The 25,798-nt window shown below is 40.6% G+C and overlaps 1 protein-coding gene across 2 annotated transcripts in view; it reads right to left on the bottom strand.

The window, feature by feature from the left end:
• asic2 (acid-sensing (proton-gated) ion channel 2) overlaps positions 1 to 19,842 on the bottom strand; it is a 516,811-nt gene extending 496,969 nt beyond the window's left edge. Inside the window, exons 1-2 of one of the 2 annotated variants that reach the window (XM_036147764.1) lie at positions 19,711 to 19,842; positions 10,877 to 11,496 (exon numbers count right to left, since the gene is read on the bottom strand). In XM_036147764.1, the coding sequence (XP_036003657.1) occupies positions 10,877 to 11,449 (573 nt within the window). In that variant the 5' untranslated portion in view covers positions 11,450 to 11,496; positions 19,711 to 19,842. Of the gene's footprint in view, positions 1 to 10,876; positions 11,497 to 12,176; positions 12,610 to 19,710 lie in introns of those variants that run through there. The other variant, XM_036147763.1, reaches the window with a different exon arrangement.
• Positions 19,843 to 25,798: the final 5,956 nt, after the last annotated feature.

The following is a 25,798-nucleotide window of genomic DNA, read 5'->3' as shown; positions in this document are numbered from 1 at the left end:
TTAACAATAGAAAATCTAGGTTGTAGTAATTCATTATCGACAAATGTTGGTGAATAGTACTGATAAAATGTTCAGTTCTAAAGAATGTACATTAAGTTTGTGATAAACTGAAAATATCTAAAATGATGTAAACACATTTATAGATGAGGATACCCAATATAACCATTATAAATGCAAAATCATATCAGTGCAACTTAGTTAAAGAAGCTCAACAAGCTTATAAAAGAAGGCCGGCTCTGTTCTGGGGACCCTTCTAGAACTTCTCCAGATGAATTCTTCATAAATTTAAGAACATTAAGGACAACCCTAGCATCATCTTCATCAGACTGTTTTACAACAACAGAGAGTCTTCAGTCAGAGGCTTCTCCAGGTCCGCTGTAGACAGACCGCTACAGGAGATCCTTCCTTCCCGCTGCCATTCCATCTAAAACAACCCCAGTAACACGAGTTACAACAGCATTTCATTTCCCTTTGGGATTAATAAAGTATTTTTGAACTATTTTTGAATCTCTAGGTGTAAACGACCCCTTTGCCTTTTCAGATTTACCTTTAAATTGTGACGTGGACCTAATGCAAAAAGATCCTGTTCCATTTGTTTTTCAAAGAACAACAAATCATTTCTTGGTTTATATAACCCATATGGATAGTAAGAGCTTTATATCTTATGCAGCAATCTTAGAAAATAAACAATCAGGAAAAATATCCTGCTCCTTAAAGCCTCATCACACCACACACTTTATCATCAAGCTACTATATTCTGGCACGCCAGACAGCTGCATTGCCTGCTATAAAAGGACCTATCCATATAGAGCTGTCTGTGGCTACAGTCCTGGTCGTATGAGTTGGTAAAAAAAAAAAAAGAAAAGCACAGGTTTCTACTGCCAATACAGGATATTCTAGGTGGGGGAAAAGCTTGTGGGTGGTGGTGCTTTCCATGCCCTTTAAAATACTGAGCCATTATGCCTGCTGGGAATATAAAATGCCACTGTAATGCCACATCGGCGTGATGATTAATCCAGTACATCTACTAAAACCTAATGTGATGCACAGGGCTTTCAAATGCTGAGAAACGTTTTTTAAAAGTGCTAAAACGCAGTTAGTGAGATAGAGACAGGAGAAAAAGGCCATGGAAAGCTTTTATAATGCGTTACTGAAATCCTGAGGTCTGCCATTGGCTGAAGACCGGCAAATCTAGCCAATAATCATCCGCTGAAGTGCTAAGGCCACAGGTTGCATGTACCAGCTAATTACCAACGCTGTAACCAGCCAAACCATTATACTGATGGTTCTGCTCCAACAAGGCTTAGGTCAGAGCAAGGGATGAGGAGCTAATTAGCTTCTGTTTGATGCAAGATCTGCCATCAGGTTTCACATTAAGGCTGCGAGCATGATATCATCCTCCCTGGCCCGCTTATCTCACAGGGTATTTTTATACATCACTAAAGCATGCAGGGAGCGCTAGAGAGGCAATCTGAGCTGATTCACTGTGGCAGACACGCTGATTTGCCTTGTCGGTGTAATCAATCAGCATTTAATCAAGGTGGTAATCACACCCAGCAAAAACAAACCAAGGGCCACAGGAAGTCCAATAAGACGCGCACACTCACAAGCTTCTTGCACCGACACAATCACATTGTCAGGGTGGTTAATCAGTTTTAGTTTAGATTATAGATTATCTAAACGTAACCACAAACGTGGATGGTTATGGGTAGTTTGGTTCAAAAATATTTTCACAACCTAAGAAATTGTCTTCTGTCCAGTTAAATTGACAAAATTCTTCTCTGAATCCTGCCTCCTGCAGATAAGATACAGACTTGCAGGAGGCAAAACACCCTTAAGGGTAAACATTACCCTTAAGTATAGATCAACACATGAGACATTGAAATGTTGCTTTAAATGCATTGCAAACTTGATTTATAAAAAGGGCTTTTTCTAAAAAGCCCTTTGCACGTACCGACAAATGAGCATATAATCCTACTGCATGTGTCATACAAAACGCAAAGAAAAAATAGATTCTGATTTAATCCTTGCTGGTATGTCACATTAACCAAATTCACCTGAGGGGGGGAAGTCACTCTTTTACTTTTAACAACAATCTACTAAAATCCCAACATTAGAGGACAGTTTACTCTGTACTTGTTACTCACTCAACACTGCTTTTAAAATTACTGTGAGAGCTACAGACATTTATGTGAAATCCTAATTTCATGTGAAGTAGGGCAGTCAAAGTAAATCTCAGCGAAAGCACAAAGAGATAACATGTCATTTCATCCACATACACTGATGTTTGTTTGTGAAGATTAGAAAAATAAATGTAGCTATTAAAGTAAAGTCTCCTTTTGCACGGTATTCATGTTTTGCCACTAACAAGCGGTTTCCTTTCTCCATTGGGAACCTGCAGTAGAATTTATGTCTTTCAACAGTAACACAAATTCCCAGAGCTTGTTGTAAACTTTAAAAAGTTTAAAGATCAAAGCTATAAGTTTGTGGTTTTTACTACTGGAAAAACCCCAAGAAAACAAAAAGAATGTCAGTAAATATATTTAGGATTTAAGCAGTAAACACAGAATGATAATTTGTGTGGCTTCAAAACTAAAGTATTAGAAAGTGAGCCAATTTTTTTTTTTTTGTTATCCTATCTGTTTTGTATATTATATTGTTAGGTCTGCCGATTTTTACAGCAAAAGAAATAAACCATCAGCAAAATCTCCCAAGGTGGAAAGGAGACAGCATGGATGAAGCCAGCCGTATGCACGATCCTTTTCAATTCATTCAACTGGAAGTTGATTCAAAAGCTCCAGTCTGATTGGTCAGTAAGGTAAACCCCTATCAATGACTTCCCAGGATGCAATGCATGTTATCATTTTAGAAAAGCATTAATGCTGAACATTGAAATAACTAACCTTATGTTAATGTTGTCAAATGCTTGGATATAGTTGTATAGTTATTTTAGTTGTAAGAGATATTTACTGACGAACAGGGTAATGCAGAATTCATGGGTGTCCCAGATGTGATATTTTTCCCATTTTATTAATTTAAGGTCATACACAGAAGGTAATTTTCAGCATTCCAGTTTGAGCCTGAATAAAGTCTTTATAGAGCGAGAGTCTAAGACCTTGGATTAGTCTGAGTTAAAGGTCAGAATGACAGAAAAGTAGGAGTGCTGCTGCTCTTCAAACAGAGAGGTCAAGATGGTTATTTTTACCTTTTACCATTAATGATAATTGTTTCACCTTTTTAGATGAATGAGGTTTCATTTCATGATGGAAATCCATTTATTCCACCATATCTTCAAGATACGGTTGAATATTTCATTTCAGTTTACCTATGTAGTGCCAATACACAACATACGTCTCAAGACACTATATCTATCGGTCCATCTATAATCTATATATACACTGTAGCAACAGGACCCACCCGCTGTGACAAGAACACCAGGAAGAGGAAAAGACTCATTTCTTCTCTTCCTGGGTATCTAGCCGACGTGTCAGTTGGAGCTTTGACTCCCAATCAAGCCAGATTTCACACCTGCATGAAACGAGATTGATCACCTGAGTCCAGTGAAGCAGTTTTGGAAAAAATATTTGTTTACATAACATTCTAGTCTGTTCCTGTGAATTCCTGCATAAAGTAACTTTGATTTTATTTGAAATATACAACATTATTCAAAATAAAATTAAAAAAAACTTCCTTCGGATTGCTAAATTGTAAACTGAATTATGATACTGAATTATTAAAGATTGACTGAGTGACCCACAAACGCATAATTTAAACTTGAGCTAAAATCCATAGCATTAATATGCAGAAAACAATCTTTATCATGATCCCAAAGTGTAACATTTTTGACTCAATCGTTTCACAAAGAGGCCTCAGACATGAACCTGACCTCTGGTGCACACCAATTTGTCATATCTACAGTCAGTATTTCAGTCTGTAGCAGAAACACTTTCAAATCTTCACTTTTTTAAAAGCATGGAATAATTTCAAAGCAGAAACTATTACTAATACTTTAAAAGGCTTAAAAGGATATGCATAATATGACAAATACAACATACAAGAGTGTACTACAACTACATGTTGCTAAATACCAAAAGAAATAATTTATTGCCATATACTGCTACAAATGTTTTAAGTAAATTTTGATTAAGATCTAGCTTACTGCTTTACATTTTTATGGTTTATGTTTCTGCATGTCATGCTGCTGCTACCCAACCATTTGCCAATTCTGGTGTCCCCAGCACCCTCTCTTGAGTATAGCATTGGTCACTAAAGATATTCAACAGGTTTTCAATTCAATTAAATTTGATTTATATAGCGGCAATTAACAACACGTGTCATCTTAAGGCACTTTACAAAGTCAAATTCAATCAAATACAGGTTGGTCAGAAAGTTTCCTAATTGAGGAATCAGGTTGCATCAAGTCTCTCCAAGCAGCATTCACTCCTCCTGAAAGAGCGTAGAGCCACAGTGGACAGTCGTCTGCATTGTTGATGGCTTTGCAGCAATCCCTCATACTGAGCATGCATGAAGCGACAGTGGACAGGAAAACTCCCCTTTAACAGGGAGGAGAACCTCCAGCAGAACCAGAACCAGGCTCAGTGTGAACGCTCATCTGCCTCCACCCACTGGGGCTTAGAGAAGACAGAGCAGAGACACAGAAAGCACAGAAGCTCACATTGACCCAGGAGTACTTTCTATGTTAGATGGTAATAGCGGATGGTTGCAGAAGTAAATATTCTTCATTTTTCATTGATACATAAACCTGGATAAAGCAGTTTTTTGTAATATTGTAGGGGGCCCATGTACAGAGGCTTTAGTCCTCGATGTGGTTGACCCAGGTTAGACTCCGGCCTGCAGTCCTTTCTCAGCCTACTTTCAATAGAAGGGCCACCCCCCAATAAAATCTTTGCTATTATGTGTTACAATAATGAGACACCGGCTCAGAATGCACACAGGTTATACATGTAATGTACATTTTAATGCATGTTTACATTGCATCTTTTACAAAATGTAGTTTTAGTTAATATAATAGCAACAGAAAGATAATTGCAACAATTTCTAGAGGACCAAAACTGATAATACAAGTAAATGCTTCCAAAAGCTTAGTGATATGTAGTCAAAGAGCTGCTTGCTTTGTCCTGCTGTCCTTAATTTTTTAGCTTCGACTGAAAATAGAAATAACGTTTAATATGGTAGAAAATGACCAAGCAGTTTAAAGGATTGCTGTAATACAACTATAAAATATTAGAGATATATTTACTTTTAAGAATGTGACAATAATTCAAGTCTATTTTAGAGAGGCTTATGTGAACAAACTAGGCTTTCTTTTGCTATATTAATCCACCAACAACTTTTTTCACTAACGCACAGTCACATATTACCATGCTGCACTGTATCAGTTGAGGATACTGGCAGAAAAGTTGAACCTAAGGTGAGAAAAGCTTTTCTCAGGGGGGGGTTGACGGATATTCTTTGAGATGTGGCCCCATTTTTTTTAAAGCATCCTTCAACAAACAAAGTGCTAATTTAGAAAGAATCATGTCAAGGTTGCCAAGGCACTCACGTATGAACATAAATTAAAAAAAAGGAGCGGTTTGCAAATTTGAAAAATGCTTAAAACTATCCAAGGCGACGCACAGAACGTATTAGCGGGAATGTGCACTGTGGTTCCATTTCCCCTTCTTTGCAGTGCAATGCTCTAGTTCCATCAGTCACATCACACCGACTCCCGCGTCCCCATAATCCTCCCCACGGTCATTCATCACAGTGCCACTCAAACGCTGACTCGGGTCCCTGGAGTGTCATGCTAATATGCTCTCTCCATGTGTGTGCGCTTATTCATGTATGCATGTACTTCAGCGAGACCCTTTTTTTTTTTTCCCCCCCTGAAATTGTGAGCCAGAGTGTGGCCATGCGTGTGCCTGTTTGTTATTTCACTTTGCTCTGAAACAGATATGGAGATATGAAGGAGTGTTGCAGAATTTAAACGGAAAGGAAAGATGGGACAAGTTAATAGACAGAAGAGGGGAGAAGTCATGAGGAGCTCAGCGGCAGCAACAGGCAGAGGGCAAAGAGGATGACAGTGCCTTCTAGTAGCCTCTCTGTCAACATGATTATCTTTGAACATGGTTTGAGGTGAAAGATGTGTCACACAACATGTAAGATGGTAGCTAAGGGGAGTTAAATGGAGCCCCTGTGGGCTACTCGGAAGGGAAAATACAGAGCAAAGATAGATTTGCACCAACGCTTAAAAGTTCTTCGTGAAAATCACACGTTCTGCTAACAGACGGGTGCAGACCAGTCCGCACTTGTGGAGCTGCCACAGCTCACTGCAGTATGGATCAGCTGCAGGCTAAGCATCCATCTGAAGGCGTGAATTGATAATCACTACAGCGAAACGTGTGATTCACAATTGTTGTTTTTCCAATTAGCTTCCCCGACTTGAGCATGTCTGAGGATAAAACATGAAGACATCAATCCAATAGTAACCGACACAGACCTAAAGGCTTTAATGACTTGAATTTCATGCAGCTGAGGCAGGATAATGCCACTGATCCACTTCGTCAATGAAAACAAGAGTCCACTCCACAAAACAATGAGCTAATGAAAACGGATCAAATCTGAGGACAGCCTCATTACGCTGCTTACACTGCGAGTGCATCAACTGCTGCATCTGTTTTAGCTCCTATTATGTAGGAAGTATACAGCCAGTAGCCTGCAGTTTAAAAAGGTTAATAAACGTGAGCCTAGAGACAGAGAAACATGTGCATATGACTAACAATTACACCCCCACGCACTTTAAATCATCGTGTGGCTGGATGGATGCACGCATGGCTTAGAAGCTGCGACTTACTGTATGGAGGACGCAGAGTCCCCACTGTTACAGTCGTTGACGTCTGCTGTGGTAGCAGCACTGAGTCATTTACTCACGTTGTGTTGTGCAGGTGCTTACAGAACAATGTCTGTCCAGCTAAAAACACAATCCCTCTGCTGAAGGGAAAATGTGAAATTTGAGTTTTATGGTTGCTTTACTTACAGTTTCATAGAAATGGCTTTCAGATGTTATGACTAACATTTACAAAAGCTCTCTTTACAATTATTAAAGCAATTAGCTTTACCGTATTTTTCAGACTATAAGGTACGGCCACTGAGCTACATAATACACTGGAGTGCTGATTTTGCCAAAAAACTGAAGTCACTGGCCGCCATCTTGCTACTCCCTACTCTCACAGAATCCCACAGGATTTGGTTGCAACAACAAGCAGTTTTCTGGCTGTGTGAAAACGTTTCACAGGTAATTTTACAATCAGTGGATTTACTAACACTATCAAGTACTGAGAAAGTCATGTGCTGAATTATTTTACATGTTATTCATATTAAATAAATAAATATATATATATGTATACACATATGTAAATATATGTTTTTGTATATTGTTATTTATATATTTATAAATGTTAAATACATATATTTAAATAAATAAAATGCAAAATATTTCAGCACATGACTTTCTCAGTACTTGATAGTTTTAGAACATAAAGTATATGGCATTTGACATTTTAAAAGTGAACATGAGAAAATCCTCGTTTTTCGATGCTGTAGCACACATATTCCCTAGGTACTGGGGGAAAATAGGGAGTACCAATATGGCAGCTGGTGGCTTCAAAGCGACTCGTTCAAACAGCGGGCGATTAGCACTCCAGTGTATAATATAGCTCAGTGGGTACGGCGCACTAAAAATCCTTACATTTTCTCAAAAATATATATAATCCGGTGCGCCTTATACTTGATTACCGTTGTGCTTACTGACTGATTTTATGTGGTACAATGCGCTCAAAAATCCGTCAAAATGTGTAATGTACACAGTGTCACTACCTGACAGGACCCCTGAGCTGTCTAAAATACTGCCTGGCTGTAATGTCTAAACTAGAATTGGATTCATGTAAGACAGCCCATGCCCGGAGTACGTGCTAGCAACAATAAACCTAGTAGATTAATTCAATATAAAAATTACATTTATTTTGGCCTTATGTTAGAAATAGGGCAGTGTAGACCAACTTCTCTGTCCTCCTGACAGAGACGGATAGAAAGCTGTGGACACGGCCGGGCGGAGTGATATTACACACTTTAATGAAGAATATTTAACGCACCTTATAATCCGGTGCGCTTTATGGTCCGAAAAATACGTTAATTATTATTTTTAAATGCATTTCTTCGAGCTGCAGTTTCATGTAAGCATGTTGTAGAGCTCAGCGCTCCGATTTGCAGGGCTCCTTTTAGGTTTTCATCTACATTCCATCCATTTATAAAGAAACCATTTAACCTGTTTGAAAAGCATTAAAGTCTTTTCTGGAGGGTCCAAAAACTTTGAAGGCATCTGGATAGACGGTTTAAAATATTTGTAATTATAGAGTTGTACTCTATTATACTCTATTATTATTCAAATAATAAAGAGTATTCTAGAGGAAATACAGCATCTGCAAACCACAGTCTGAAAACCTTCGTAACTTAAATTTCTTAGTTTAAATAAAAAAAAAAAATCTTCATCGATGTTCTGTTTGGCCTTTTAGACCCAGCTAAACAGGCACAACTACAGTTCAGTTTGAATTTAAAGTTGACCAAATTGGTAGTAAAATGGTCCTCTTTTGATTCTGAGGATCCACTTGGCGTATGCATAGGTGGTAAAATTAAGATGTGATTTGGCAAAGTCAAGATAAATTATGTCAAATTAAAAATTAATGGGTAAATTTATCAAAAACTATTAGAATTTAATTCAGAATTTGAATTTAGAAAATGGAAAACCATCTGGAAACTTAAATTTTTCTTACAACTTTTTAAAAATGTTCTATATTTAAACAGACTTGGAAAATGATAAACCCAAATTCCCCAATTTTCAGGTTAAACCAATATCACCTCCACTAACTACACTATTCCTCCATGTTTAACCTTGTTAAGCTCATTTTGTCATTTTTTTATTGCCTCCTGTTTTTATGTAATTTAAAGGACTTTGTGTTGCCCTAATTTTAAATAAAAGGTGTTCTATAAATAGAGACTGATTGCATCTAAATCTCATTTCCTATCATTACTGCTACACCTTGATTCTGTGTCCACTTGGATGTTAATTTCAAATGAAAAAACAATAGCCGCCTAAAGCTTCTCCTAAGAACTGGGATATCCGATTAAGAAGGAGATGCATCAGTTGTCACAGATTTAACATTTGTCAGGGCTTGCTACAGATATTGCCGTTTCAATCTGCATTTCCATGCTTTCTAAGGAAGGTCAGTCAGCAAACCAGTAATACATTAGAAAACTATGGATTATACCATAACATCCATTTGAAGCAGACTTCTAAAAATAGCCTCGCACAATCTTGCCCCTTTTCCCTGCCCTTACATAAAACAGAATTTATAGCCTTTTGTGTGGAAACATGGGAGTAGCCCAATAAAGAAAAAACAGCCCACATTTCCAATTTGTTTAGTTTTTTTATCCTTAAACAAAAATTGCGAACCCAAACTAAATCAGACAACATTTTAAAGACAAAAGTAAAAGGCAAACAAGTTTACGTTTTGTACTATGTTCATTCTCGGTGACAATAAGACATCTTTTTTCCTCATGGTTGTATATTTTTTCTATTTTTTTTTTTTAAGGAGCAGTCACTTCTATACGTGCAAAAACAGAAGCAGTTCCATATATTACAACAAAATTAGGCAACTATGGATTTCCTAAGTCTTTAGGTCATCAGACTATAACAGTGGATTACAAAACTTGCCACACTTGCATTCTAGAAGTATGAAACTGTGCAGCCCTCTTTTAAAATAACAAGCATTTGTCTGGTGCAAAAGATATCAGGTAACTAAAGTCTTATTCTCATTTTTCCACCGCAAAAATTCCAGGACTTATTTTTATAAAAGTTAATATAGACAAATGAGCCTAACAAGCTTTAGTATTCTCCTCTCCTGCCTGTTGATCTTCTATGCCGTCAGCAGCTCAACAGATCACCTCTGGACTCCACAAACACTCAGCCTGAGGGAGTTTTATCTGCAACAAGTGGATGTGAAGAACCAAACCAAGCTTGTGTCAAAACCTGTTCGCTTAGCTCTGGCATAAAGCTGAATGCTGAAAGCGTAAAGGCCATAAATAATCATAACGTCCTTTTCAGCAGCATAGCCAGACGCATGTTTTGCCCGGATTTCATCTCCATACCACCTGGCAGTCGACTTTAATTTTACACACAAAAAAACAGCAGGGCGCGACTCCCCAACAGCAAACCCAACCAGAGACAGCAGAAATCCCATTCTGTCCAACAAATACTTTCTTTTCTCTTACAAACAATCAAGCAAAGCGGGAGAAAAAAAAAAACATCTTTTCAATGCTTGACCTTAGAAATACAAATAAAATCCTTCAATGCAGAAATAAAAGTGAGCGCTGTGATGATTTGAGGGAATTCACAATAGAAATGGTCCAGACCAAAACTGCTACTTTACTCCAGTAACTAAAATACTTCAGACTTGTCACAGTGCTGAATTTGCCAGAAAGCACAAAGCTATTATTTGAAGGGTGAGGACAACAACACGACAGCAGCACAGAATGCATTAGCAGAACAGAGAGGCAGCCTGTGAAGCGAAACATGAGAAGCACAGAGAAAATCATTTAGGAGACTCCCAGCTGTGCACCATGGGAAGGCAAAGTACAGCTCTCAGTATACATCAAGACTTTTTATTTGCAGAAACAAAATCTCCTCTGAAAACTGCAAAGACTCGGGCCATGTAGCTTCCACACCTCACAAGAAGAGAGAAAACTTTGGAAAAAGTGCAACTCCAGCTGAGCCCAGACCAAAGATGACATTCAAAGGAGGAAATGACACGAGTCCACTCACAGGTTTGAAGTCGCCGTGGCTGCAGTCCTGGCCCTGGTATCTGCAGTACAGCATCATCTCCTTGAGATCGTGGCCGACCCGATCCATGAACTCCTTCATGTTGAACGCCTTGGCCTTGTAAGCGGTGAAGTTGGTCCTTTCCTGCAGAAAAGCGAGCACTTCCGGCTCGGCCAGGTGCGGCTGCGGGATTGTCAGGTCCACGTCCAGCAGGGCCAGCAGCTCTCCAGCGTGATACAGGTCGTTGCTGGTGAGGCGGCTGAAGCGGTAAGTGTTGAGGTTACAGATGGTGACGGCAGGAAAAACCAGACTGCTCGACACCACGGCATCCACACTGGTCAGGTGAGGGTAGGAGAGGAAATAGGCTAGCCTCTCGGCGCTCTCCATGGCTAACAGACCCAGGCAGGCCAGCAGGGCTGCAGCCCAGAGCAAGCGGCGTGCGCCGGCCTGACCATATGGGAAGATGAAGCGCAGGCCGTGTAGCGTGCTGGTACTGGCAAAGGCTTGCCAGGAGGTGGGGCGCAAACTGAAGCTCTCATGGCTCCCCTGACTGCCACAACTCTCCTTCAGATCCATGCTTAGCCCTCCACCTCCTCAGCCAGGGAGCCTCTGTGCAATCACACCTGGACAGAGAGAGACGAAGCGTCAGTAAGAGACTTAGAATCCATCATTTTGAACTGACTAGACTATCAGAGGTAAGGGAAAACTGGAAGATTGAAACAGAAACGGTAAGATGTAGATATCCAAAGGTACACGGTGAGATTACATGGGGGGAAAAAAACAAAAACACTGACAAAACGGCAAATCTGAGCCGAGAAACAACTGGCAAAGGAGGGACGAATAGAGAGGAAGGCTGAGACTTCTCAAACGTGAGGAACTACCACGGAGAATCAGCGAATGAGGAGAAGGATGCTCCCTCAGGACATCCCTCTCCTCTTCCACTCTTCCTCACTCCCCTGAACTGAGAGTTACTGTGGTAGCCAGCCCGCCTGTGGCTCCCACTACACCCCCCAGACATCCACTCATCCCACACGCCGAAATCCCAACACGCCTCTCCTCCTTTTTTCATCCACCATTACCCCCCGCGGCTGCTCCATTTCATTGACAAAAATAGCAGAGTTAAGCCCTGTGTGACACTCTGAGCGGGAGGTGAGAGTCACTTCAGCCGTGAGCAAATAAAAGCAGCCCCTGTGTGCCTGGAGTACCAGCTCATCTCCAGTCACAAACACTACACACACACGCAAACACGCGTCAAGGCTTCTCATCTTCTCCCATGCCCTCAACTAATGACAAGCCAAAGCACCTCTCTCTCGTTCAGCCTAGCGAGGAGACATCCAGCTGGCGTGAGTGTGTGTGAGAGCGTGACAGCGCACGTGTGCGTGAGTGTGTGTGTGAAAGACAGATTGGGAGCCGTTGATCATCAGAGCCGCCGGTTAGTCGCGCTCGCCGATCCAAACTCCTCCTGCTTTCCTCTGGCCAGAGACATCCGCTTTACCTCCTCTTCCTCGCTCATCTGTGGCGGCGGCGAACAACAGCCGAGCCGGGAGAGGTGCACACACCAACACACATGCTTTGCACTGAGCCAGAGCAGCGAGAGAGAGGGGAGCAGGGAGAGACAGGAGGAAAGCCAACAGTCTCCTCGCCTGATCTCCCCAAAGCAAAGTCTCTTATTGAATATGTTTTCTCCTCCCCCGCACACATTTGTCTCTCTTTTTCATATTTCCGCGTCTAGCTGCCACAGAAAGAGAAGAAAAAAAAAAAAAAAAAAAAGAGAGAGTGACGGACTGATGAAAAATGGGAGACTGTCAGCTGGAGAGACAGATACTGGAGAGAGGGGAGCCGTGGTGGTTGCATAGTTGAGGAGGGGAGTGGGGCAGGTTTGCGAAGGGGTGCGTGTCATGGCTGGTGAAGCAGAAGTGGAGATGGAGGAGTAAAGGCAGGGAGATCTAGGTTGAGGACAAAAATAAGACAGGAAACTAAAAAAAAAAAAAGGGGCAAGCAGGGAAATGTGGTCACACAGGCTGAACAAGAATGTCACCCAAAGGATTCAGAGCCACAAGTAGAGGTGAGGCACACAGACGCAGAAAAGGAGTAATAGGAGCGCACAATGTTCTTGTCCTGAGCTCAGATATGCACTTTGAGGAGTTTGATGATTCGCAGAACCCGACTATTAAAAGAAAAACAACCCGAGTGGCAGCTGAAACAAGGAGACGGGAGGAGGAAAGTGCTAGAACAGAAATAACAGAAGAGTGTGGGAGCGTTAAATGGTGTTAAAAAGAGAGAGATCCTGCAATGTAGATGATACAATATAACCACTAATGTAATATAGATGAAGGCAATATAAACAAAAAATATTGCAGTATAACTTCTATTTGATAGACTCAATAGTAATCAGAAAAAAATGCAATAATCTGTAATGTGTATGCGGATCCAATTATCCAATTACTGCATGAGAGTTGGAATCCCATTGATGTACACTTTGCTGCTAATTGTTTCAGTGTTCATGCTTTGCAGAACAGTAAACGGTCGTAGGCACACAACTTCATTATTGATACTTTCCTTAATAAAGTTGGTAAAGTCTCAAGGAACCCTTAAAAAGGAAAAAACGAGAAAACATGCTTTTCAAGTAAGGATGTGTTCTGACCTTCACGAGTCAGAACGTTAGCAGAACCACTCCTTTATTGGGGGTGTATTGCTAATTGCCTCTAGTTTCCACCTGTTGCAGCAGGAGAAATTGATTATCAATCAGTGTTGTTTCTTAAAGGACATTTTGATTTCACAGAAGTGTGATCTACTCGGAGTTACATTGTGTTAAGTGTTCCCTTTATTTTTTTGAGCAGTATATATTTGTCCCCTTTTACCGTTTTGCCCCTAAACAACATCAGGTGCACAGAAGGGTCTTCAAAAGTCCCCTAATCAGCAATAAAAGTCCTATTATATGCATTTTAATCTCAATATAAAGTCAGCTGGTAGAAGACAGCCTCGGGAGTTTATTAGAGAACATTAAAAGGCAAACTGCATCATAAGAAAGCCGAGGAACACCGCACAAATGCTAAGATTACATGATCTGAGGAGAAGCCTAAAGTAGAGTTTGGTCATAAAATAATATCCTAAAGCACTATTCAATGCACCCGTCCAAAAATGGAAACAGGATAGCACGTTTGCAAACCTGCAGCCAGAACATGATCATCCACTGTAACAGAGACAGAGTGATGGCATTAATAGTAACTCTGGAGAAGCTGCAGAGATCCACAGCTCATATGGAGCAATCCGTTGACAACCGTTTGCTCAGAACTCCACAAATCTGGCCTACTCTAAATCTACAGGTTCATCTAAAAACTAAATATTGTGGAATAGCTAAAACAAGGAGTGGACTGAGGCTGGAGTCAGTGCCTCAATAACCGCTACACACAGATGAAGCCCTTCATGCTTACTTCAGTCTTTCCAGCTGGGCATCTTTGGATGTGTAGTTTTTCTATTAATACTGAGGTACGACTGCCCAATGCCACGAACAGAAAACACCAAAGAGGTCTGGGTCGAATTTTATGGTGAAGGAGCACTACATGCATCAAGTCTCTAGATTAGTGCCAACTCTGGTACTCATGGACTCCTGCCCTGCATGTTTTAGAAGAGTCTCTGTTCCAGCTCACCTGATTCAAATGATTTCATGGCCTGCTCTGCCTGTCATCAAGTGCTGCAGAAGCCTTTTAATCATTCATTCATTAATTTAAGTCAAGTACATGGCAGCAAGGATACACTAAACATGAAGGACAGGAGTCCCTGAGGACCAGCGTTGGAATCTCTGGAGCCATTGTCTCCAGTACCGGTAAATAAAATTAGCTTAGAGCCACAAAATCTACATGAGCCTTCAAACCAAAATTCCACATTTTTGATTATATCTACCCTAAGAAATCTTTTTTATTATTATTTTAAAATGAAAGAACAGTTAAAATAAAAACACATTGATTGTTACATGAATGGGAATGAATGCATTTAATTTTAATAAAAACATTATTTATAGAAAGTTCCGTCATAAAAAAGCAAGTAGTTTGCAACTTATAGATGAAAAGATTACTTCACAAAAGAATATATTTGTGGTCACCAAAGAAAAATCATCAGCTCATATTGAAAGTTAAATCTAATTTATTTACTCTTAACAAGTGCCTGGGCTACATCACTGACATTCAGAACAACTAGACACAATCAGAAAATCTACAAAGAATAAATAAAAGGTATGACTGTGATAACTGGCAACACTGCAAGGCGCCACTCCTGATTTTCTACTTTCCTTCCACTGAGGTTTATATAAACCTGTTAAAATGCTGCGATAATTTGATTATATTACTGCAGGAACTAAGTGATGCTATTGTATCAACATAGCAACGACTAGAACCTCTGAGGAACCTCATTGAATCCATGCTGCAAATAATTGGGACCATTCTGAAGGCAAAAGGGAGTCTGACCCAAAACAAGCCTAATAAAGTGGCCAGTGAGGGTGTGTTATATTATTATAATGCTGTATTTTGAAAATGTCTCACAGAGAGGGGCCTGGAGTTTAGGTTAGACTTCATAATTTAATGTAGTCTATGAAGTAATAAGCCCTCAGAGATATTTGATGATTAACAAGTTATTTCATGGCAGACAATTTAGGATTTGCATAGAAGCACAACTGGCAAAAAAAAAAAAAAAAAACTTCAACAGACGAAGACTTTGCAACATGGCATTGAAAAGGTTTGCATTCAAAAAGATAAAAGCTGATAGAATAAGGTTCAGCCCTGCGAACCTTGCTTGAAATTGAAAATGGCCAAGGATATTTTTTTTTTGTATGACGTGCTGAACAATAGCTTAGTGACATTTGATAAAAGCAAAAGTTGAATAAATCAGTTTAAAAGGTATTTCAATAGAAATAATCCAGTGTACAAAACGTACTAGAATGCACCATGATGGCATTCCTCATGGTTTAGAAGTGCAATGGCCTGAGAGCAGAGCAGGACTGAAGAGAAAGAAGAGGACGTGCGTCTCTGTGGTGGAAAACACAATTCTAGTGCTCAATAAGTCATTCATCAGATCGGCGTGTGGTTCCACCAGCGCAGACATCTCGTCAGCAGCCGCACTTTCACATGAAGAACAATTTCCAAGTCACATAAACTTCATCAATCTCATAAAAATTTTATATTGTCCTAAAGCAGATTTTCCTCTTTACATTATTGGTCTGAGCCTAAAACTGAAGAAGTAGGAAAACAAGGCTTTTTTTATTTTAACCAGAGTTAAAATAAAAAAAAGCGATTCTGGTCCACTATCCGGCGTCTCAGGAGGGGGAAGCAGTGCAGTACCAACACTGTTTACAGTGGGGGTGGTGTGCTGCTGACCTCGACTCGGGACGTCGTGCGTCGGTGGGCGGAATACTTCGAAGACCTCCTTAATCCCACCAACACGTCTTCCATTGAGGAAGCAGAGCCTGAGGACTCTGGGTCGGGTTCTCCCATCTCTGGGGCTGAGGTTGCCGAGGTTGTTAAAAAGCTCCTCGGTGGCAAGGCAGCAGGGGTGGATGACATTCGCCCTTAGTACCTTAAGGCTCTGGATGTTGTGGGGCTGTGTTGGTTAACGCGGCTCTGCAACATTGCGTGGACATCGGGGGCAGTTCCTCTGGATTGGCAGACTGGGGTGGTGGTCCCCCTATTTAAAAAGGGGGACCGGAGGGTGTGTTCCAACTACAGAGGGATCACACTCTTAAGCCTCCCTGGTAAGGTCTATTCAGGGGTTCTGGAAAGGAGGGTCCGTCGGATAGTCGAATCTCGGATTCAGGAAGAGCAGTGTGGTTTTCGTCCTGGCCGTGGAACACTGGACCAGCTCTATACCCTCAGCAGGATTCTGGAGGGCGCATGGGAGTTTGCCCAACCAGTCTACATGTGCTTTGTGGATCTGGAGAAGGCATTCGACCGTGTCCCCCGGGGGATCCTGTGGTGGGTACTCCGGGAGTATGGAGGACCGGACCCTTTAATAAGGGCTGTCAGGTCTCTGTACGACCGGTGTCAGAGTCTGGTCCGCATTGCCGGCTGTAAGTCGGACTCGTTTCCGGTGAGAGTTGGACTCCGCCAAGGTTGCCCTTTGTCACCGATTCTGTTCATAACTTTTATGGACAGAATTTCTAGGCGCAGCCAAGGTGTTGAGGGGATCCGTTTTGGTGGCCTTAGGATTGCGTCTCTGCTATTCGCGGATGACGTGGTCCTATTGGCTTCATCAGGGCGTGATCTACAGCTCTCACTGGAGCGGTTCGCAGCCGAGTGCGAAGCGGCCGGGATGAAAATCAGTGCCTCCAAATCCGAGACCATGGTCTTGAACCGGAAAAGGGTAGAGTGCCTTCTCCGGGTTGGGGAGGATGTGCTGCCCCTAGTGGAGGAGTTCAAGTATCTTGGGGTCTTGTTCACGAATGAGGGGAGGATGGAGCGGGAGATCGACAGGCGGATTGGTGCAGCGTCTGCTGTGAAGCGGGCGCTGTACCGATCCTCCACGTCGAGAGGAGCCAGTTGAGGTGGCTCGGGCATCTGGTCAGGATGCCTCCTGGACGCCTCCCTGGTGAGGTGTTCCGGGCACGTCCCACCGGGAGGAGGCCCAGGGGAAGACCCAGGACACGCTGGAGGGACTATGTCTCCCGGCTGGCCTGGGAACGCCTTGGGATTCCTCCTGAGGAGCTGGCCCAAGTGGCTGGGGAGAGGGACGTCTGGGCCTCCCTACTGAAGCTGCTACCCCCGCGACCCGACCCCGGATAAGCGGAAGAAGACGGACGGACGGACAGAGTTAAACATGAATGACCAAATAAACTCTGTTTCCACTTATGTTCTTCAATCCTTCTATCCATCCATCATCAATACCCAACGTATCCATGCAGAGTTGAGCGAGAACTCGACATGGCAGGGTAACTCAGACACACAAATGTCCTTTTCTTGACAGGAGGTGTGAAAAAGAAAAAACTAATGACACAAAACATGTTTGGCCAGACGGTTGAAGAGAATACAAAAATCACAACTTAACAAAAATGACTACAACAAAATGTGGCTTTTGTTGTGGTGTTGCAACTTGTGTATTACTTTGAACCATCTGGGACACCGTAACAAAATATGCTGGCAACAATACTTTGTAAGGTGACAATTAACTCCATTATTTTTCAGAAAACATTTCAATGCACACAGCATGTCCCAAATATTTTGTAGCGACAAAAAAATATTGTATCTAATGGCCTTTAACATATTTGCAAATTTGAATATGTTTCTATGTTATATTAAAGAGCAATTAAAGCATTTCAAAAGCCTCAAATGTGTAGAATTTAAGTCAATTTTTTCAGTGCTGACTTTTCAACTTCATCGAGTCTAAAATTCTCCCCAACATACTCGACTCCAACTTCTGGCTCATATCCTGACTGATGAAGACCTATTCTCGTCTTTTTATTAAAGTTTATCATAACTTGTTGCCATCTGTTTCTCCACACGCTTTCTGCAAACCAACTACAGGATCTCAATGGGGCTGGGATCTGGAACATTTCCTGACCAATGATGCAAAATATAAATGTTATTTTCTTTCAGCCATTTTTTGGGGGCTTTTATCTTATTCTCCATTATACTGAGAAAATAAATATCTTGATCATGACAAAAAAGAGGCTGTTTAAGAATGTTTGCTTCAATTCTTTGTACACGGTATTGTTTTTGGGAGAAAGCAACCCCCATTTATAAACTGTATCAGAATATTTTACAATGTGCAAGACACAGGAGCCATGGTAGCAATCATCCTCCTTTTGTCTTTGCATTGAAATATTAAAAGGGTCTAATCACTATGCTCAATGATCTAGCAACAATGAATTGTCTCTAGATAAAGCTACAAACGGTAGCAAAACACAGGATTTGTGTCACTGCCAAATCTTTTGACCATGATGTATTTAGTGAAGTGAATAAGAGAAACCATCTGAAATGCAAATTAGTGGTACAACATGCTTTAAAGTGTGCCACTTTCACCGAGACAGAACACATCCTTAACGTGCGTACAAGCATATATAAACTTGGGCATGCATCAAACAACAATTATCTATAAATGTCCATGTCATCAGCCAGATCATCAGTGATATAATGGTCCAGGTGTTTAATAGCAGCACACACTTTAAAAGCAGCATCAGATAAAAAGAAACACCAATTATGACGTTACTCTTCTGTTTATTGTACATAATGTCAAACTCCTGACCATAATGCCAGCAGACGCTCCATAACTGTTGAAGACCAGCATTACATGTACAGATGACCTGCATAGTGATTAACTATAGTCCCACCAACAACACATCTTGTCCCACAGCTTTGATAAGTCATTCATATAAACATTACAAAGAAGAGGAGACAAAAGGCTACATAAATGGATATAAGCAGATACCTGAGCTTAGCTTTAAAGCTGTGTTCTGAAGCTAAATAAGAATTTCACCAGGCCCTTTCATGCTTTTAGCTCATTTTCTTCAATTACTGTATCTCCACAATCAGGTGATTAAAACGCGATGAGGAGTCCAAATGACACAGCTCGTTATAAAATTATGTCTCAATACCTTTAGGACTTTCTCTAAAGTTCCAGGACTTTAATTAAAGCTACACAGTTTATTAAAACTCCAACATAACTACAGAGAATGGGTCTGAGTGGCTGTAACTTGGTAAACATAATGAAAATATATTTTTGTGCAACAAGTTTAAGGTAATGTCTTTATATTGGTTTATAGTTATTCATTTTTTAAAGCATAGCTGTACTTTTTATTACTTTACCGAAGGTTACCAATTAACACTACGCACCTGTTGGGTTAATTAACTCACCTGCTGCTGTGACGAACTTCACAAAACAGTAGAATTTCCTTGGGGAAAAATGCTTCTTTAGAAAGCCCAGGCTCAACCATTTCCAGATACATTTAGGCTAAAGTTTAGCAAAGTAACTCCCAACAAAACTACGACGCTTGTAAGAACAGAGACAGTCTGAGCTCCCCTTCCAACAGGCGAGAACGACGAGGACAGGATGGTCGAGGCTCTGGTTTGCTGCGCATGCGCAAGCCGATCCCGCAGAAGGTTTATTGGCTGCTGGAAACCTCTGTGGGTAGTCTGAACATCCAGAAATGATAAATATCAATAAATGCACACAATATTTGTAAGAGATAAATGTTTCCTAAAATAAAATAATGATAATAATTTAAGTGTAACAATAAAGCCTGCCATGCTCCAGTAAACAAGTCTTGAAAAAATAAATTAAGAAAAAAAAAAAAAAAATGAACATTTACCGGTTGTTCCCTGAAGGGGGCGATCCAAGTCACTACTATTTACTTGTAGGTTTTTATTTTCAGGTGGAGGTCTGGGGTCTCAACATACTGTAGGTGTGCAAACAAAACGTGAACAGCGGTGTGTAGGTTTTTCTGTTTTTAATTAATTTAAAACATCCTGGTACAGTTATAAAGCTAAAATAACAAATAACATGGAAATTAGCTCTCAGACTGTGGTACTTGTACCACTGGCAGGAAGTCAAAAATATGTACTTTAGCAATTAGCAAGAGCCTGCAAAGGTTTTAAACAAGTATCGAGTCTGTGACGAGAATCTCCCCCTGAAACATCTATTTGACTCGTATTTTAAAAATCTAGAATTAGCTTTATCGTAGTTGCTGTCCTTGTGTAAAATAGTCGCTAACACTTACGTAATCCATGAAATATGAAATATTTTCAATCGTCTGTGTATTCAAACTTTTGCAAATGTTCTGTTTATTTGAACAGCTGAAGAGTTTCCAATGAAACAATTTGTAAACCAACAAGAAACCATGAGGATCACACTTTACTGCTGTGCGCATTGATCCTCTAAAATGAGAACCAGTAAAAATAGAAATGGATGAGGGTGACATAAAAAACTATACTCTCCGCTTTCCTTGTACGCTTGGATCCTGAAATCACATGAAACCCAACTTAACCTCCATTTCCAGGTTAAAAAACCCAGTCGGCTTTGCTAGCTGATAACCTCAGTAACCTGGCTAAGTACTATTAAAGATAACAATCCAACAATGGATGTCTTTTTCTTTTGTACATTCATTGTTAAATATTTAAAAAAAAACAGTTTCCCTCCTGTGGCTATCACATTCTTTTATATGTATGGCAGCCATACTGAATTTTGAGGTCAGGATTGGTCAGACAGTAGTGAAGTAGGGTCATATTTGTTGACTTTTCAAATTAAAACCAACACAAAGAAAAACAGTCAAAATGTGTGGCAGTAGGAAAGTTTTACAAGGTCAAAAAGGTTTAAAATCGTCACCAAAAGCAGTGAAGAAGTAACAAGTAGAAGTGACAAATAACACATTGGGGCAAACATTTATTTAGTCACCCACTGATTGTGCAAGTTCCTCTACCTACTTAGAAAGATGAAAGGTCTGTAATTTTCATCATGGGTACACTTCCACTGAGAGACAGAATGTGAAAAATAACCCAGGAAATCACATTGTAGGATTTCTAAAGAATGTATTTGTAAATTATGGTGGGAAATAAGTATTTAGTCAATAACAAAAGTTCAACTCAATACCTTGTAGCATAAAATTAATTGGCAACGACAGGTCAAATGTTTCCTGAAGTCTTCACCAGGTTTTCACACGCTGTAGCTGGTATTTTGGCCCATTCCTCCATGCAGATCTCCTCTAGAGCAGTCATGTTTTGGGTCTGCCTCTGGGAAACACAGACTTTCAACTCCCTCCACAGATTTTCTGCGGGGTTGAGGTCTGGACACTGGCTAGACCACTCCAGCACTTTGAAATGCTTTTTAACAGAGGCACTGGTTCATTGCCCGAGCCACGTTCCATCTCCAATCCTCTAACTGATGGAAGGAGGTTTTGGCTTAAAATCTCACGATGCACGGCTTCCGTTCATTCTTAACACGGATTGGTCGTCCTGCCCCAAATCATGACGTTTCCACCCCCATGCTTCACAGTAGGGGTGGTGTTCTTGGGATGCAGCTCAGCATTTTTCTTCCTCCAAACATGACGAGTTTAGTTTGTGCCAAAACTTTCTATTTTGGTTTCACCTGACCACATGATGTTCTCCCAATCCTCTTCTGGTTGATCTATCTTCTCTCTGGTGAACTTCAGACGGGCCTGGACATGTACTGGCTTAAGCAGGGAGGAGATATTCCTGGCACTGCAGGATTTGAGTCCTTTTTAGCATCGTGTGTTATTGATGGTAGCCTTTGTTACTTTGGTCCTAGATTCACTCTTCCCAGCCTGGTGCAGGTCTACAATTTTCCTCCTGGCGTCCTTCTACAGCTCTTTGGTCTTGGCTATGGTCGAGTTTGGAGTCTGACAATTTAAAGCTTTGGGCAGGAGCCTTTTGTCCAGATAATGAGTTCAAACAGGTGCTGTTAATACAAGTAATAAGTGAAGAACAGAAGAGCTACTTAAAGAAGAAGTTAGAGATCCGTGAGAACCAGACATCTTACTTGTTATTGACCGAATACATTTTTTCCACCATAATTTACAAACAAATGTGATTTCCTGTTCTTTTTCTCTCATTTTATCTCTCACAACTGAAGTGTACCTATGATGACAATCATCTTTCTAAGTTGGAAAACTTGCACAATCAGTGGCTGACTGCTTTTTTCCCCCCACACTGCAAATTGAAATATTTGTGATCATTTTGGTAGAATCATTAAAATCCCTTTCTTTTATGTAATTAGTTTTTCATTTATTTATAATCGTTTTGTCTTGTTAAACTGTCTCAAAGTTCTTCTTCGTGCTTCAAGTCGATACCACAGAGGAGGAAAGGCTGCGCCGTATTAGCTGATCCTTCTGGGCTGAACTGTTGTGATTTTTTTTATTATAAGGAAGCCAGGAGAATAAATCCAGTAAAAAATCCGTCGACTGATCCGCAGCGGCGCAATAAAAATTAGAGGGAGATCCTGTTTCTCCGCTTTGTATCTTCTCTTCGTTGGGTCGCTGCTAAATCCAGATCAGAATTTAAAAGGAATCTTCTTACATATAAAACTGAATAGCCAAGCCAGGCGCCGTCTGAAAAGGACTCACAGATCCATTTATCCCCAACAGAGCACTTTGCTCTCAGAAAGCAGGCTTACTTTCGCTTCCTCGAATATCAAAAAAGAAGAATAGCAAGATCTTTTCTCTCATTAGGCTTCTCTCGTGTGGGTTCAGTTCCCAGTTCTGCTTAAAAAGAAAACATTTTACTGGTTGCCGTGGTATGATTAGATGGAGTTTAACTGCCCAAAAAGGATTAGAATTTGACTTTATTATCTTGAAATGTATTGTCTTGGTTTTAATTAATGTTGACTGAACATCTTTCAATAAATAGGAGGAAACTGCACGGCTGCTGCTCGCAGTGTAATAATTTGTTAGAGAGCTTTTTCCCCATCAGTTTGATCTTTCCGTCTGGGTTCAGCCAGTTGCAGGAACACCAAAGCCCTAATTAAAAGTAAAGAAAGTTAAAAGATAATCTGCGTTTCTGCATCCAACACACACACCCCGTCGCACGTCGTCTGTCGATCACGCAAGTCTTTTCTCCCCAAATCAAATTTGCCACGGTCCCAGACAGCTGCAGGGCTTGCTGGTTTCTTAACAACTTAATTAAGCAAATCTTGCTTTTCCTCCACCGAGGTAATGAGCGCAGTTTTACAGAGATTAAACAATCTCCTGGGTTCAAAATTAAGCCTAATGCTTCAGGAATCTTATCTGCCTTCATCCGTCCTAAGAACCTCCCATCCACAGGAACGATACAGCCAGATTTTCAGCTTTTATTTGTGCTTCCCTTTTTAATCTGGAGGGCAATATCACTTTAATGCGACACTGAAAAATAGGAGCCTGGATATACTTCGTGGTTTGGATTGACATTTAGAGAAAGCAATCAATCACCCTCTTTAGGGTTCATTTGTTCAATTTAAATCATATTAGAAACCGGTCTAATTTATTTTATGTAATCCCTACTTTTGGCTTCACACAACCCTAATGACCTCAGAAATAAAACTTCTGAAAAATAAAAGGGCCAGTGTACGATTATTTAAACATATCTACCTTACAGATGTTTACATTTCCAATTTCATTGTCAGTGCAACAGCAATGTGTGCATTTCCTGTACTTTTATAAAGTGTAATTATTCTGGCCTTTTTTTATTTCCAGCACCATATCACGGCACTACAGTGATTTTGAACTTTATATTTGAGTTTTCTCTTCTTTTTAGCAAACATGTAAGCTGGGACTTGTTAGAAAATAATTGGTGTCAGTGGGACTTCTTCAAAAAGCCTTTTCAGGGAGTTCACAATACTTCACAACAGAGATGAAAGTGCAAAAACACTTCTGTAGGCGTCACTTGACCGCTCTTCAACAAAACGTGACATAAAAATTGATTCAGTACAATTTCAGAGCGATGTATAAGGCCATAGCAGCGCAAAGTTAGGGTGTGTATCTTGACCCGACTGGGTCTGGCTGGGTTTTCCTCTTCCTGCTGAAGCCAAAAAGTAAACCAGTCAAGTGTGTGAGCAATAACTAGATTTGGTGAAACGTGTTGTTGTCCCTAATTGGTAAGAGCCACAGGTAAGAGGAAGAACAACCTTTCCTGTGCAGCTTTATGGAGCCTTACTCTGGTTAAATTAGGATCCCTTGTAATTTAGAGTTTTATAGGTGAGATCGGATCTGCTTATGAACTGAGCTAATGAGGCCTGCAAAGAGCTGGACGGGATAGCAGGGTATAAAACACTACCATCTGCTGGTTACGGTGCATGAATTATACTGAAGTCTTGTATGGTAAATGACCTGTACTTGTATAGCGCTTTATCACATTCAGTGATTCACACGCTGATACTATCCATAGTAGTCAAGACTTGTTCTGTGACTTCTTTCAGTTAAAGTGTGTGTGTTGCGAGCTGAAATGTTTACATGAGTGTACGGATGATATTCTGAGGCCTCATCAAAGCATGATGTTCTTCGAGAGCAAACATTTTGCACAAATTTTGCGTTTGTTTAGTTTTACGCCCAACATAATTTCAGCAGCAAGAATAAATGGGTGATGAGGAGAAAAAGGGCCTTAAAACTAAAAATAACTAGAGCCCATGCGCATGACTTGGCAACTTGTTAACAGCTTAGAATGTGAAATCACATCTGGGTTGTTAGAAGCTTTTCTTTTTTTTTTTTCTTCTCAGAGCCACAGCTCATCAAATGGAAATATGACTTGGGATATCCTCCAAATCCAGCACTGAATAAAAGATTTTGCACAAATCCCTTTCGCCGAGGCAGCACTTGATTGTTTTCCTCACGCCGGACCATAGAGACGCCTTTTCTCCTCTGGAAAAGGGTCGGCCGTGTCAGAAGGTAGGTTCTGGTTCTGTTGGACCATTTCTCTGTTAGGTTGTTATTGTTGAAACAGGAGGAGACCTTCAGTTTTCGGGTATTTCAAAGACATCATGATGCAACGCCGACCTGCAAAGCTCTCTGGGCCATTGGAAGAGAAAGAGGCCCACAGCATGATGGAGCCTCTACCGCGGTTTAACGTTAGATATGAGGAGCTTTTTGATTATTGCTCTGACTGTAGAGGCGGACAGGTTTAGAGCAAGCAGCAATCTCCTCGAGTGACACACACACACTAGTTTTTCCTATTAGCGAAGTGGGGGAAACAAGCCAGTGTGTCAGATAATATTTACACGCTAGTTGGGAAACAAAGTTCCTGTAACTGAATCAGTTGTCAAAAAAATTGTTTATTATAAATTTCTTAATATAAATGGGATGTTTTTTTTTGTCTTGTAAACTGGTGCTACAAATGTTAACTGAATTTAATTATTTTAAATAAATAAATGTACTAAAATTAAAGGTTCGATCTGTTATTTAAATGATGCTACCGCAATAAAAATGTGAATTTATGTGAAAACATTTTGTGGATGAGATTGGGC

This window comes from Fundulus heteroclitus, chromosome 16 (assembly GCF_011125445.2).
Source record: "Fundulus heteroclitus isolate FHET01 chromosome 16, MU-UCD_Fhet_4.1, whole genome shotgun sequence".
In the NCBI taxonomy this organism is placed as follows: Eukaryota; Metazoa; Chordata; class Actinopteri; order Cyprinodontiformes; family Fundulidae; genus Fundulus; species Fundulus heteroclitus.
Note: the sequence above shows the minus strand (reverse complement) of the source record. Positions and strands in the feature narration are given on the sequence as shown.